The following is a 12,041-nucleotide window of genomic DNA, read 5'->3' on the forward strand; positions in this document are numbered from 1 at the left end:
ACAAACGTTGTATGAAATCTTATAATTTAGTAAAACGCCTTTACAAGAAAAAATCCCTTTCTCAAACTGTCGAATTTTCGTGCCCCGGAAAGAAAATCAAATCGCAGAGAGCTATAAATGTTGAATCGCAGCCGTTGCCCAAGAACACATGACGTCACAACGCCATAGTCTGTACCTGACGCCTGGTGGCGAAAGTCTTCGTTACGAAGAAGCGGCCATTTTCCTATCCAAGGAAAAGTGGCAGAAAGGGGGTGGCCACCGATACATGTTATACTAGCTCTGTTAAGTGTAAGCAATCCGAATAAGTTACGTTTGAGTTTTCGTGGCCCCACCGACACACGCATTTGTCTGTTGATACTTTTGTATTTTACGAAATTGTAAAGTATTCGCTATGGAAGAGAAAGCAGTGGTTAAAGAACTTGACCAGTGGATTGAGCAGCTTAACGAATGCAAGCAGTTGGCCGAGAACCAAGTCAAAACCCTATGCGAAAAGGTATGTGCATTTCAACCCGTTTCCGTACCTGTGCTGTGCTTTATTGTAAAATGTGTTTATGATAATGCTTTTTCATACTTGACAGGCAAAAGAAATTTTGGCAAAAGAATCAAATGTCCAGCCAGTCAGATGCCCTGTCACCGTGTGTGGTGATGTCCACGGACAGTTTCATGACCTGATGGAGCTATTCCGAATTGGAGGAAAATCTCCAGATACAAATTATTTGTTCATGGGAGATTATGTTGACAGAGGTTATTATTCCGTTGAGACAGTCACATTACTTGTTGCCCTCAAGGTGAGTTCCCAAAAACATGACTCAGTTGATTATCTTGTAATCATTCGTGATAAGATTCACATCTTAGTTTGCTTTCAAATGCAGAGGTAATTTAGCCTAGATTAGAATTGATTAGGATTGTTCACTATATTAAGGCAAAAAGAGGACAGCTTTATTATATTGGCTTGCATAAGTTTTAATTTGTAAATCTTCCAGCACTTGTTTCCAAATTGTAGACTGTGTGTTTTTCAAGGTGAAGGCATTATAAGAGTTCTTCTTGCGTAGGTTCGATATCGTGAACGAATTACCATATTGAGAGGAAATCACGAATCTCGTCAGATCACACAAGTCTACGGATTTTACGACGAGTGCCTAAGGAAATACGGCAATGCAAACGTGTGGAAGTACTTCACCGATTTATTTGACTATCTTCCACTGACAGCACTTGTCGACAGTCAAATTTTCTGTCTTCATGGAGGACTTTCCCCTTCAATCGACACTTTAGATCACATCCGATCTCTCGATCGTCTTCAAGAAGTTCCTCACGAGGTTGTTTCATTTCAAAGATTGGTGTAGCAACCTTTTGAGTTAAATTGTGTTTTGTTGCAAACTAGGGCCCCATGTGCGACCTGTTGTGGTCTGATCCAGATGACCGAGGTGGATGGGGAATCTCCCCCCGTGGAGCTGGCTACACCTTCGGCCAAGACATTTCCGAAACTTTCAACCACTCCAACAACCTGACTCTTGTCTCTAGGGCTCACCAACTTGTCATGGAAGGATATAATTGGTATATTCTGTGTTGTGTCGTAGCTTCGTGACCATTTAATGGATTTGCATTGCTTCTATTAGGTGTCACGATCGCAATGTGGTAACGATATTCTCTGCACCTAATTATTGTTACCGGTGCGGCAACCAAGCGGCCATTATGGAACTGGATGATTCACTGAAATACTCTTTGTAAGTTATGGCGTTTTCCCTATTAGCTTTATGGTACTGATCGGCCATTTTTCTCGCTACAGCTTGCAATTCGATCCAGCTCCAAGAAGAGGAGAACCTCACGTAACCCGGCGCACGCCTGATTACTTCCTTTAAGAGCAAACAAAAATATCGTGGAACACCGATGAAATTTTCCCTTTTTCCTTCTTCATTTTTTTTTTTTTTTTTTTCTTTTTCTTTATGTCATGCTCGGTTCATTTGTCTTTTCCTCGGTCGGATGCCATAGAGCTACCCGTTTATTGAGGATTAAGAGTATTCTGCACCTCCCTATTAAAACGTCCTCTTTATGCGCATCTTTGAATGGAAAGCAAAAAGATCAACATCCCCTTCCAGACCTACAACCCCCCCCACAAAACATAAACAAAACAAAAAAAAAAAACACTATTCCCTTTACAGTTTTTTTTTTAATTTTGGAGTTCGTGATTTGTTCTTTACAACTATTAAAGAAACATTGGATCTTCTCTTTTTGTGTCGGAAAACCCTCCTTGTTCCCCCTCCCTATTTTCTCACCCGTGTCGTAAATGCGTGAGAGAGTAACGTGCAATTGGTATATTCTAGTATCACTTCTCCTTTTCTTTTGTCCCTTTTCTTACCTGCCCGTTGATGCCCTCGAACCATTTGTACGATTTATTTAAAAAAGAGTTGAAAAGCGAGAGGGAAAGTAGGAGGAAGAAAAGGAGAGGGCGCGTGTCATCTAAGAGCAACTGTATACCGACAGACGAGCCGCCCAAAAGAAAACCAACCAAAAAGATTAGACCACGAGCATCAGGTTTCCATTGTACTAACGCTTTTTTTTTTCGATGACTTGTCTCAAAAACATCAGATGGGGACATGCTGATGTCGCTGTTCCCTTGTGTCCTGTACTAATAACTATCTAGATGGTGACCTTTGAACCTCCCATTCCTCCTCCCTCCTCGAGTCCAAGACCACGCGATCCAGTTCACTTAAGGGGAAAAAAAGAAACAATGAAAATATCCAACAAAAAGAGAACGAGCGAGCCGAAGAAGAGTGGTTTTTAAATGTCGTGTCCCGTCACTGTCATTTGTAGCCAACAAAAAAAAAATGCTGGAAGTTCACCTCGATCAATACAAATCGTAATCAATTCACCAATTCCAAGTTGGTTGTTGATGCCCTGCTTATAATCGGAGGCTACTTGTGATGACTGTGTCTCTTTCGACACCAGTGCAAAGTCTCTAAACAGAAATGTTTGTTGGCAGAAATCACGTAGCTTAAGCGAGAAATTCGAAACCGTTTGAAACGTCTAGAAAACAAAATTGCGCAGTTAACGCAGTTTTAGACGATTCGATTTGCTTGTTAACTGACATCGATTCTACATTTCCAGAAGTAGTTGTGGTGCAGCACCCATCCGGGTAAGAGATTTACTGGGAGTCTTCTTCGACAGCATCCTTGAGAGGTAAATACAGTTTAAAAGACTTGTGTGCATTAATCGATGATATAAATCATTTTGTTTGTTTGTCTCGTTATAGATAGGGCAGAGATGGCTATCTGGAGCTTGTTGCTCACGGCCGTCACCCTTTTGGGGCCCGCTGTAGGTGCAGACAGGATCAAAGTGAGCCAGCATTGTGTTACCTCCAATTCGTCCATTGACAACGTTTACTCCTATTCGGAGAAGGAGCTCAATAGCTCAAGGACATTGCGCCTTTCCAAATTCAGCGGGAAGGTGACATCATATATTTATTTTTTTTTTCGTTTTCTAATTACTTGTCTGGAGGTTATGCGATTCGTGTACAAGAGTTAGACTGGCAAAGAGCCCATTTGACATTGAATATGAATAATTATTTGCTTATGAAGGTTGTCCTCATCGTCAATGTGGCGACTTACTGAGGGTTTACCTATCAGTACCATGAATTGAATGCACTTCAGGCCGAGTACCCCATCGACTTGGCTGTTTTAGCTTTTCCTTGTAACCAATTTGGGCAGGTAGGAAAATGTCGCTAGCTATTTATTTTGTAATTTCGTGGATGTCATGTTTGTGGTTTTTAATTTAAATATTGCAGCAAGAACCTGGAGCTACAGATTTAGAAATTTTGAATGGGATTCGATATGTCCGGCCGGGAGGCGACTTCCAGCCGAACATAACGTTATTCCGCAAGGTTGATGTCAACGGAGCGAGAGAACATCCTTTATTTACATATCTGAAAGTGAGTGGATTTCCAGCCTGACGTCATAGCACTAAATAACCTTGTTTTTTTTTGTGTGTTTTTCTTTTTTTTTTTTAAATCATAAACAGAGAAGCTGTCCGACGACTCGTGACTTTTTCATGCCATCCAGCAGACTGGATTACAGTCCAATGCGCAATAGCGATGTCCGCTGGAATTTCGAGAAATTCCTCGTTAATCGTAAAGGCAGACCTGTGAAACGTTACGATGCCAGTTCCCGTGTTTCAGAAATGCGCGAAGACATTGAATCGCTCATCTCCCTCGATGTTAATGACCCAAATGTTTATGAATCGTTAACTGCACTTGGGAAAACTTGATTGTCTGCGTAGTTGTTTAGTTGTTGCAGAGGGGCGAAACAAGATTGGCGCGCGTGACCTGTATGACACTCCAAATCTCAACCGCTCGAAAGATGGCGGCGATTTGGAGAAGAGGTTTAAACCCAGTTGGACTAGAAAAGGATGTGACGAACGAGAGATAAATTTTGTGTGTCATCTTCAACTTTCGTTTTCGCGCTCTCTTGTGCATTCGGAGCCGTCGTGTCCGGTTTCTAGTCAGCTGTTTTGTCCGCGTGCTGATTCCGTTTCGCCGCCTCAGTGACGCCTATGACTCAATACAGATATATTTAAACAGCACAAAAATGGAAAATAGGAGCTTTTTCTTTTGAAAAAGAAAGCTGCCACAATAGGGCGGATTGCTTTTTGGCAGGATATTGCCCCCATCCTTATATGTCTAATCAGATTTTTTGGAAGCGACAGCAACGCCCCTACGAGACTCGATTGATTCTTCCTGTGTTTGCCTCTGTTTTTAAGGCCACTGCGAAATCTCAGTCGCATTGCGAATCAACTCGCAGTCTGCGGCTGAAAATGGTAGCCGCTGCTGCGCAAAAGGTATTGAGACTTTTAACGATTTCATTGTACTTTTGCTTTAATACTTAGGTCGTTTTATTCTTTTAGATGAATGTCCTACTGTTCATGTTCGTGTTTTGGAGTGGCCAAACATTAGCCCAAGAAGATCATCCCGAAATGATGTCGTCGTTGGGTCAACCGTGTAATTGTACGGACACAATTTTCCGGTTCTCCGAGAGAGCGTTGAATAGCGAAAAGACCATCAGACTATCAACGTTTAGGAACAGAGATCGTCAAAAGGTACGAGCCATTTGGCATTATTAGTGAAATACGTTGATTCTGAATTTTGTATTTCTGATTTGAAGGCGTTGTTGGTCGTTAACGTGGCTACTTACTGAGGGTTTACCGAACAGTACCACGAACTGAATGCACTGCAAGACGAATTATTCAGAGATTTGGCCATCTTAGCTTTTCCTTGTAACCAATTCGGCAAGGTGAAAATTTGAAAACTTGACATGATCATCATAGGATGTCATTTAATCATGTTGTGATTATCGCAGCAAGAACCAGGGGGATCAGATTTAGAAATCTTGAATGGAATCCGTTACGTTCGTCCGGGCGATAATTTCCAGCCCAAGATGACGCTCTTCCAAAAGACCGTCGTCAACGGTGCTAATCAACATCCACTATTTGCATATCTAAAGGTAACTGAATAACCAACTAAATTAGTTTTAAGGCAATGTCCGTGCATGTAAGTTGATATTCTGTCAGAGCTGCTGTCCGCCCACTCGAGACTATTTCGAGGAATCAACGAAATTGTACTACACCCCAATTCGTAACAGCGACATCCGCTGGAACTTTGAAAAATTCCTGATCGATCGCAAAGGAATACCCGTGATGCGCTACGACGCTATGGCTCGTGTAGCGGACATGCGCAGTGACATTGATGCGCTTGTTAATTTCTAAACACATTAACCCTTTTTCTATTTCAACATTTTTTTTTTTTTAACCTGACTAATGTCTTTTTCCATATTCGTTTGTCTCGTTTTAATGATGTGAGCTTCTCTGGGTTTGTATGTTGAGTTTGACACATGATCCTCTAGATCTCAACTGTCCGAAACGTGACGGCGGTCTAAGGGGGGAGGCTAAGCTCTCAGTTGGCTGGAAACGAATCCGAAACCGAGAAACGACGTCACTCTTGGAGCTCTTTTGTGCATTCTAAGGGCAATCGGATCGAGTTTCCATGCCGCAGAGTCTTGTCATCGACTATAATTCCCGAGACTCATATCGATTTTGTCGCTCTATTTAGTTCTTATAATTGAATAAACGCTCTCCTATTCTTTGGAAGGAGGAAAAAAAAAGGAAAAGTGGCCTTTTTTTTTTCTTTAACTTTTGCCTTTAGTGTAAATCTAATCGCATAAGGAAATGGAGATTAATTTCTAGTCACGGTGTACGCACACAAGAAAGATATTGTATTGCCTATTAGAATATAATAAGGAGGCGCAATTTAATTTTGTTGTTGTAATCCAATCTGGCTCAGTATCGCAGCAAAAAAACAAACTGAAAGTTCGTGTGTCATGAAAGACGTGGACTGGTCGAACCCGTTATCCTGTTGACAAGAAGCCGTGCTAATGTAATCTTGAATAAACACAACTACTTACAGCGATACTCGTTTTTTATGTAATGAAGTATTCTGAAATGTTTTTTGTGAAATTCAAAAGAATAATGAAACTGACCTGCTGTTCACTTTGAACGTGTTGTGTCGATCGTGAAGTGGCACTTAATTCGACTTGTCAAAGGTGATTGGAAATCCTAAAAATAAAACAATAACAACACATCGTTATCAACATCCTTCTGATGAGACCTTTGACGTCATCCATCACTGATATAAAAGAGCTGTAAGCAATTTCGATCGGTTAATGTGTCGAAAATCTCGAACCAATCAACTGAGATGAAAGTCGTAGCTCTCATTGTGGTAGCCGTCGTCTTTGCCCAGGTAAACTGTTATTAAATCATCAATCTGTTAACATATTTCACTTGAACTTGTTGGAAATTAGGCGGCAGAGATCCCGAAGCTGAGGAACTTTAGGAATCCGGCTGATTTACCGCCGAGGTCCGTCCTTTTCCCACGGCCAAGCCAGGCTCAGGGTCCAGGCTACTTCATTCCAAGTGGAAAACATGCGCACACCTTCAGCACACGCGGTAACATTCCTCATAGTTTTTTTAATTTCTCTTCAAACAATTTTCACCAATCCTTTTTGTACACAGGCATTTGCGGACAGGTAAAATACCGGCAATCGGAACGTATCGTTGGTGGAGTAGAGGCTGTCCCCCACGAATTCCCATGGTCAGTACGAAAAATGTAATCAAATTTCATAGGCTTGAATATTAAAGATAGAAATTAAAATGGTAAGGCAAGTGGCTCTAGTAGTTGATAATTCGTGGTTCTGCGGTGCCACCATCATCGCTTCCGACTGGATCTTGACTGCTGCTCATTGCACGGATGGAGGCAGTTCGTTCGAAGTCATTCTTGGTGCCCACAACAAGAACATTGTCGAGCCGACTCAAGTCAGAATCATGGCCACCGAATACACCATGCATCCTCGCTGGAATTCTGCCCGTCTTCAGAACGATGTCGCCCTTATCAGGCTGCCTACACCCGTCTCTTTCACACGTCAGTAGTTTTAAGTAACACAAATTTTTTTTGATTTGAAATCTTAACGATTGATTTGTTGATTGCAGCTGAAATTGCACCGATCTGTTTGGTGCCGTCCACTGAGGAGGATCACGTTGGAGACATTCTCTTGGCTTCTGGATGGGGTCTCGATTCCGACAGTATGGAAATTAGACATTCCATTCTTTTTTCTAAACGAAATATTTAAAAGCATTTCCATCATTTCAGGTGCGACCTCGACTACAGCCAATCTCCGTAAAGTCACTGCTCCCGGAATCAGCGTAGAAGACTGCCAGGCTGTATACGGAAACGGCGTGCTAGATTCAGTTCTGTGCATTGACACTACCGGCGGTCATGGAACATGCAACGTACTTTTTCAATTCTATCACACTATAAAGCTGAACCCTTTTTTTTTTAAATTGCAATTTTAATGACAGGGAGACTCTGGCGGTCCATTGAGTTACATCAACAACGGAGTCTACAATCAGGTCGGCCTCGTCAGTTTCGGTTCGGCCAGCGGCTGTGAGCTCGGATACCCCACTGGATTTTCACGCATTTCCAGCTTTATTGACTGGATCGTGTCTGTGACCGGTTTGGTTGTCTAAATAAAATGTCTGTGATTTATTTGGTACGACTTGACAAGTTGTCAAAGATCTTTCTTGATATTATCAGGGCGTTGAGATGCTTTTTGGACATGTGGAAACCGTCTGCTAACGTCACTTGAATCAATATAAAATAAAACTTGATGGCCCTATCACTGTTCAAACAACGCGCTGTTTCAGTGCGTGTGTTATCAAATTAAACAGATTGAGATCCTCAATTATTTTTTTTTTAAGTTTGCAACCAACGATGACTACCAATTATGTGGGTTAAACACAAATAAGGTCAGTTTGGACGATGGCCTCATCATAATAAAAACTGAAGCTGATAAGTTTAGCCGACCGTCTGCCTCAGATAAACGGAGAATGTGATTGTGTTCTGTAACAATTAAAAAAAAAAAAAGGGCTCGTTTTAGTTTGTCTGGAATGTCGCGTGGCGAATCGAAATGAAAGTGGGCAAAACGAAATGATTTGAATATCATAATTAACAACATGTATTACAATAAGGTGTCTTTTTTCGCCAGCATAAAAAGATTGACAAATAGTGGGGTTTACACTTTAGCTGCGGGAGCTTCTTCGTAAGTTGGATACGGTGCGGAATAACCGGGAGCGGCATAATCCTGAGCGGGAGCGGGATAGGCTGGAGCTGCATAGGCTGGTGCTGCGTAATCGTTCGATTTGTACGCAGGATTGGCATGATTGTATTCCCAGTGGTGCTCACCATTGCCACCGTAGGAATCAGACCACTTGACCTGTTTCGGAAATCCATCGTTGTTAGCACATCACAACAATTCGATTTGAATTGAATGAACGAATACCTTAGTGCGGAAACGGTGATCCTTGGACTGTTCGTATTGGTTACGGTTGTGGTGAGGATTGCCACGGTTGTGTCCAAATTCATATTCGTCCTTAGCGGGAACATTGGCGTACTGGAAATAGCCGTCGTATTTCTTCTCCAGCGGTGGAGGCGCATATTCACCATCGGCAATAACAGCGGCCACAACGGCACTCAAAATAAGGATCTATTCGATCGCAAAAGAAAATGAAAGACAACATGGATAAAACTAAAGACGAGTAGAAAAATCTTCATAAACTTTAAAGACACTAAAATAGTAAATGTTGCTCACCGCGAGAGAAGTCTTCATGTTAGTAGATGATTCGAAGTCAGACTGCGAATTTTCAACTGAGCACCGCTGGTTTATATACGGCGAAATACTATTACTTGTAACGGCTTTAAATAAGTGGAGCCAACACATATTATTCGGTCATCAATATAGCCGGGGTTTTTTTGTTTTTTGTTTTTCGTTTCGGGGCCAAACCTCTTCACGCTAGTGAGAGCAACACTGTGGGCTAGTTATGGCAATGCACCCTGCTCAGCGCACCGCAAGTTCAATAGACTGTATTGTACCACAAGAAAGAAAATGGCGAAAATTTCGAACAGCTTCATCGCAACGTACTGTGCCAATTTTTGAATGGCAAATTACCCGACAATTTGGCGTTATTCACGTGGAAGAACGCTCCAAGAAAAATCAGCGCCATTTATGGTAGAAACGTTGAACAGCACAAGATGGACTTTTTCAATGTCAAATAATCGGCCATAAATTTGTATTGTTAGATGACCAACGTCTAAGGGGCATAGGAAATAGATAAGACTTGCGTAAAGTAGTAAAGTTGTTTATAAGAAGTGCGTTACGCTTTAACTAAACGTTGGCGCAAAATAACGTTTTCAGCAAAACGTGAATACCAATGAGGTGAAAGAGTCCCCAGGCTTTGATCTTAATGAGCACGAATATTTTTACTTTGGCTTTGGGATATGTATGTTACATAACTGATATTGTTTTTGAATTATAGCTTATCAGGTTGCCCAAATCTAGCTCATCTTCGACACGACATGTCATTATGGTTATTCTACCGTTATTACCGATGAGTGCCAAACAGTTGATTGGCACTGAAACTTAAAAGAGGTTCCCTTTGTTTTCTTTCAGGCCATAAGAATCTTCATAGGATTATTTAAATTAAAGAAGAAACTAAAATAAAAGGAAAGTGGAGCAACAAAATTCAGTTGTGTGGAATTGTTATAGGTATATAGCCTTCTTCAGAAGGATTTCACCGTATGAAATGAATTTTTCAAACGAAACGTTTATGAATAACAACCAAATTTATTAATAATAATATTATTCTCTCAAAGAATAGGGATTTTTCAACAATAGGGTTTCATGCGGATTCGGTGCGTTTAAGCTTGAGCTTGGGGAGCTGGCTGGTAGACGGGAACATTCTCGGAGTAGGCCGCAGCGGGGGCGTAGGCTGCAGCGGGGGCGTAGGCGGGAGCCGCATAACCAGCATCACCATGGTTGTATTCCCAGTAATGTTCTCCGTTGCCACTGTAGGCATCGTTCCACTTGACCTGTTCCACACAACCCCAATTTTCTGTTAATAACATCGGCACAAAACAACGTATCTTAAATGGACAAACCTTGGTGCGGAAACGGTGATCCTTGGACTGCTCGTAGTGGTTACGGTTGTGGGAAGGATTGCCACGGTTGTATCCGAATTCGTATTCATCTTTATTGGGAACATTGGCGTACTGGAAATAGCCGTCGTATTTCTTCTCATACGCTGGAGGCGCATATTCACCATCGGCAATAACAGCGGCCACAACGGCACTCAAGACAAGAACCTATTCGCAAAATAACAGATGGCTCAAACTTTAGAAACAAAGGAAATCACACAACTTAAAGATGCTAAGAAAGAAACAGTTAAAACGATGGTGTTACCACAAGAGAAGTCTTCATGTTGGATGATGCAAAGTAAGACTGCGAATATCTACCTGAACAGCACGGCCGCTTTATATACCTGCAGCCAACACACATTTTTTAAGTTTTTTCGGTCATGAATTCTTTGTTGTTTTTTTTTCGTTCGTATTTTTCTTTTGTTTCTTTTGGGGCCAAAGCTGTTGCTCGGTAAATGCCACAGGCGTGAGCTAGTTATTACAACGTATTAGACGAAGCTCCATATTCCCATGCGGAAATTGTCTAACACGAACTTTTCGGCATCAGTAAAAAACCTCGTGAATTACAAAGGCAGACTTGCGTGATCATTGCTGTTATTATTTGCATCATTAAATTGGAAATGTAGGAAGCACTTCGTGACTTTGACCGTACAGTCTGTGTTCTGAAAAGGTTGTAGGTAAACGACATTTTCATGAAAGATGAATGATTTGCTATGGAAAAAATCGTGTCATGTTTAAAGTGACACGCGCACGTGTGTTGTGCCACAAAAGAAACGTCCGCCCAAAGGATTTGGCACGCAATCAGCTGGAGCGATGCTCAACATACTTCAAATAATAAACCATGCATAATGGCCAGATTTTAGCACACATTCATCAGCTTAAAAATGCTAAGATTCGGAAACATGCAATTGAACGACCTTAGGCTAAATTTTCCGGCTCCGGAGAAACTGCGCTCAATGGACGGAATTGTTTATCCCGTGACTTTGCAAACTTGAATTACTGGGCCACATCCTTCCGACCATTTGCCCATATTGCTTCGTTCTAAAATTCATTTTCCCTCTATTATTAATCTCTTTCTGAACGCAACAGACTTTTTGTGGTTAGAGTCCATTCAACTGGTCCGTTAAATCGCCAGCGAAACGCATTTCTCTCTCAACATCAACAAGAATTTTTCAGCGACTTTCCCCAACATTCTCATACGAGAGATAGTCTCCTTTAAAGTAGAACTTTCAAGAAAGGACGTTTTTTTTTCTCTGCGTATTTTAGAATTTTGCCCGGAATTAAAGAAAAACTTCTTTGGTCTGCTTATTTTTTACAACATAAAATCGTCTACTTTCAGTTGGGTATATTTTTAACTTGACTAGCAATCTGATAAAATCCAAAGGCTTTTGATTTTCTCAGTCGGATATGTTTTATCTGCTATCCGACCATGATTAATTAAGACAACACTCACTTGGGATTTATAGTTATA

General features: G+C 41.4%; 5 protein-coding genes and 1 pseudogene across 7 annotated transcripts; 4 read left to right on the plus strand and 2 right to left on the minus strand.

The window, feature by feature from the left end:
- Nucleotides 1-201: 201 nt before the first annotated feature.
- On the plus strand, nucleotides 202-2,873 carry LOC116921414 (serine/threonine-protein phosphatase 2A catalytic subunit alpha isoform). Its single transcript, XM_032927702.2, has 6 exons — nucleotides 202-493; nucleotides 579-788; nucleotides 1,053-1,316; nucleotides 1,382-1,554; nucleotides 1,617-1,724; nucleotides 1,787-2,873. Exons 1-6 carry the CDS (start codon nucleotides 392-394, stop codon nucleotides 1,857-1,859), a joined length of 930 nt encoding a protein of 309 aa, XP_032783593.1. The 5' UTR covers nucleotides 202-391; the 3' UTR covers nucleotides 1,860-2,873.
- A 146-nt stretch (nucleotides 2,874-3,019) lies between these two features.
- On the plus strand, nucleotides 3,020-4,575 carry LOC116921420 (glutathione peroxidase-like). Its single transcript, XM_032927707.2, has 5 exons — nucleotides 3,020-3,177; nucleotides 3,251-3,444; nucleotides 3,576-3,704; nucleotides 3,782-3,925; nucleotides 4,015-4,575. Exons 2-5 carry the CDS (start codon nucleotides 3,262-3,264, stop codon nucleotides 4,258-4,260), a joined length of 702 nt encoding a protein of 233 aa, XP_032783598.2. The 5' UTR covers nucleotides 3,020-3,177; nucleotides 3,251-3,261; the 3' UTR covers nucleotides 4,261-4,575.
- A 93-nt stretch (nucleotides 4,576-4,668) lies between these two features.
- Nucleotides 4,669-6,155, plus strand: LOC116920096 (annotated as a pseudogene). Its single transcript, XR_006646109.1, has 5 exons — nucleotides 4,669-4,830; nucleotides 4,897-5,088; nucleotides 5,154-5,282; nucleotides 5,349-5,492; nucleotides 5,560-6,155. The product of XR_006646109.1 is annotated as a glutathione peroxidase-like (transcript).
- A 152-nt stretch (nucleotides 6,156-6,307) lies between these two features.
- Nucleotides 6,308-8,208, plus strand: LOC116921413 (brachyurin). Of its 2 annotated transcripts, XM_045173004.1 has the most exons (8): nucleotides 6,308-6,784; nucleotides 6,846-6,990; nucleotides 7,057-7,135; nucleotides 7,203-7,462; nucleotides 7,531-7,623; nucleotides 7,691-7,830; nucleotides 7,900-8,074; nucleotides 8,135-8,208. In XM_045173004.1, exons 1-7 carry the CDS (start codon nucleotides 6,740-6,742, stop codon nucleotides 8,065-8,067), a joined length of 930 nt encoding a protein of 309 aa, XP_045028939.1. In that variant the 5' UTR covers nucleotides 6,308-6,739; the 3' UTR covers nucleotides 8,068-8,074; nucleotides 8,135-8,208. The 2 variants fall into 2 exon arrangements, with proteins under 2 accessions (XP_045028939.1, XP_032783592.2); XM_032927701.2 differs by having other exon boundaries at nucleotides 7,900-8,208.
- A 323-nt stretch (nucleotides 8,209-8,531) lies between these two features.
- On the minus strand, nucleotides 8,532-9,334 carry LOC116921421. The gene is made up of 3 exons (XM_032927708.2): nucleotides 9,189-9,334; nucleotides 8,880-9,083; nucleotides 8,532-8,813 (listed from the first exon to the last, which is right to left on the minus strand). The coding sequence occupies exons 1-3, from the start codon at nucleotides 9,315-9,317 to the stop codon at nucleotides 8,613-8,615; spliced, it is 534 nt and encodes a 177-aa protein (XP_032783599.2). The 5' UTR covers nucleotides 9,318-9,334; the 3' UTR covers nucleotides 8,532-8,612.
- Nucleotides 9,335-10,200: 866 nt separating this feature from the next.
- LOC116921425 lies at nucleotides 10,201-10,992 on the minus strand. Its single transcript, XM_032927716.2, has 3 exons — nucleotides 10,836-10,992; nucleotides 10,535-10,738; nucleotides 10,201-10,465 (listed from the first exon to the last, which is right to left on the minus strand). The coding sequence occupies exons 1-3, from the start codon at nucleotides 10,929-10,931 to the stop codon at nucleotides 10,295-10,297; spliced, it is 471 nt and encodes a 156-aa protein (XP_032783607.2). The 5' UTR covers nucleotides 10,932-10,992; the 3' UTR covers nucleotides 10,201-10,294.
- Between the last annotated feature and the right edge of the window lie 1,049 nt (nucleotides 10,993-12,041).

Source organism: Daphnia magna, linkage group LG4, assembly GCF_020631705.1.
Source record: "Daphnia magna isolate NIES linkage group LG4, ASM2063170v1.1, whole genome shotgun sequence".
In the NCBI taxonomy this organism is placed as follows: domain Eukaryota; kingdom Metazoa; phylum Arthropoda; class Branchiopoda; order Diplostraca; family Daphniidae; genus Daphnia; species Daphnia magna.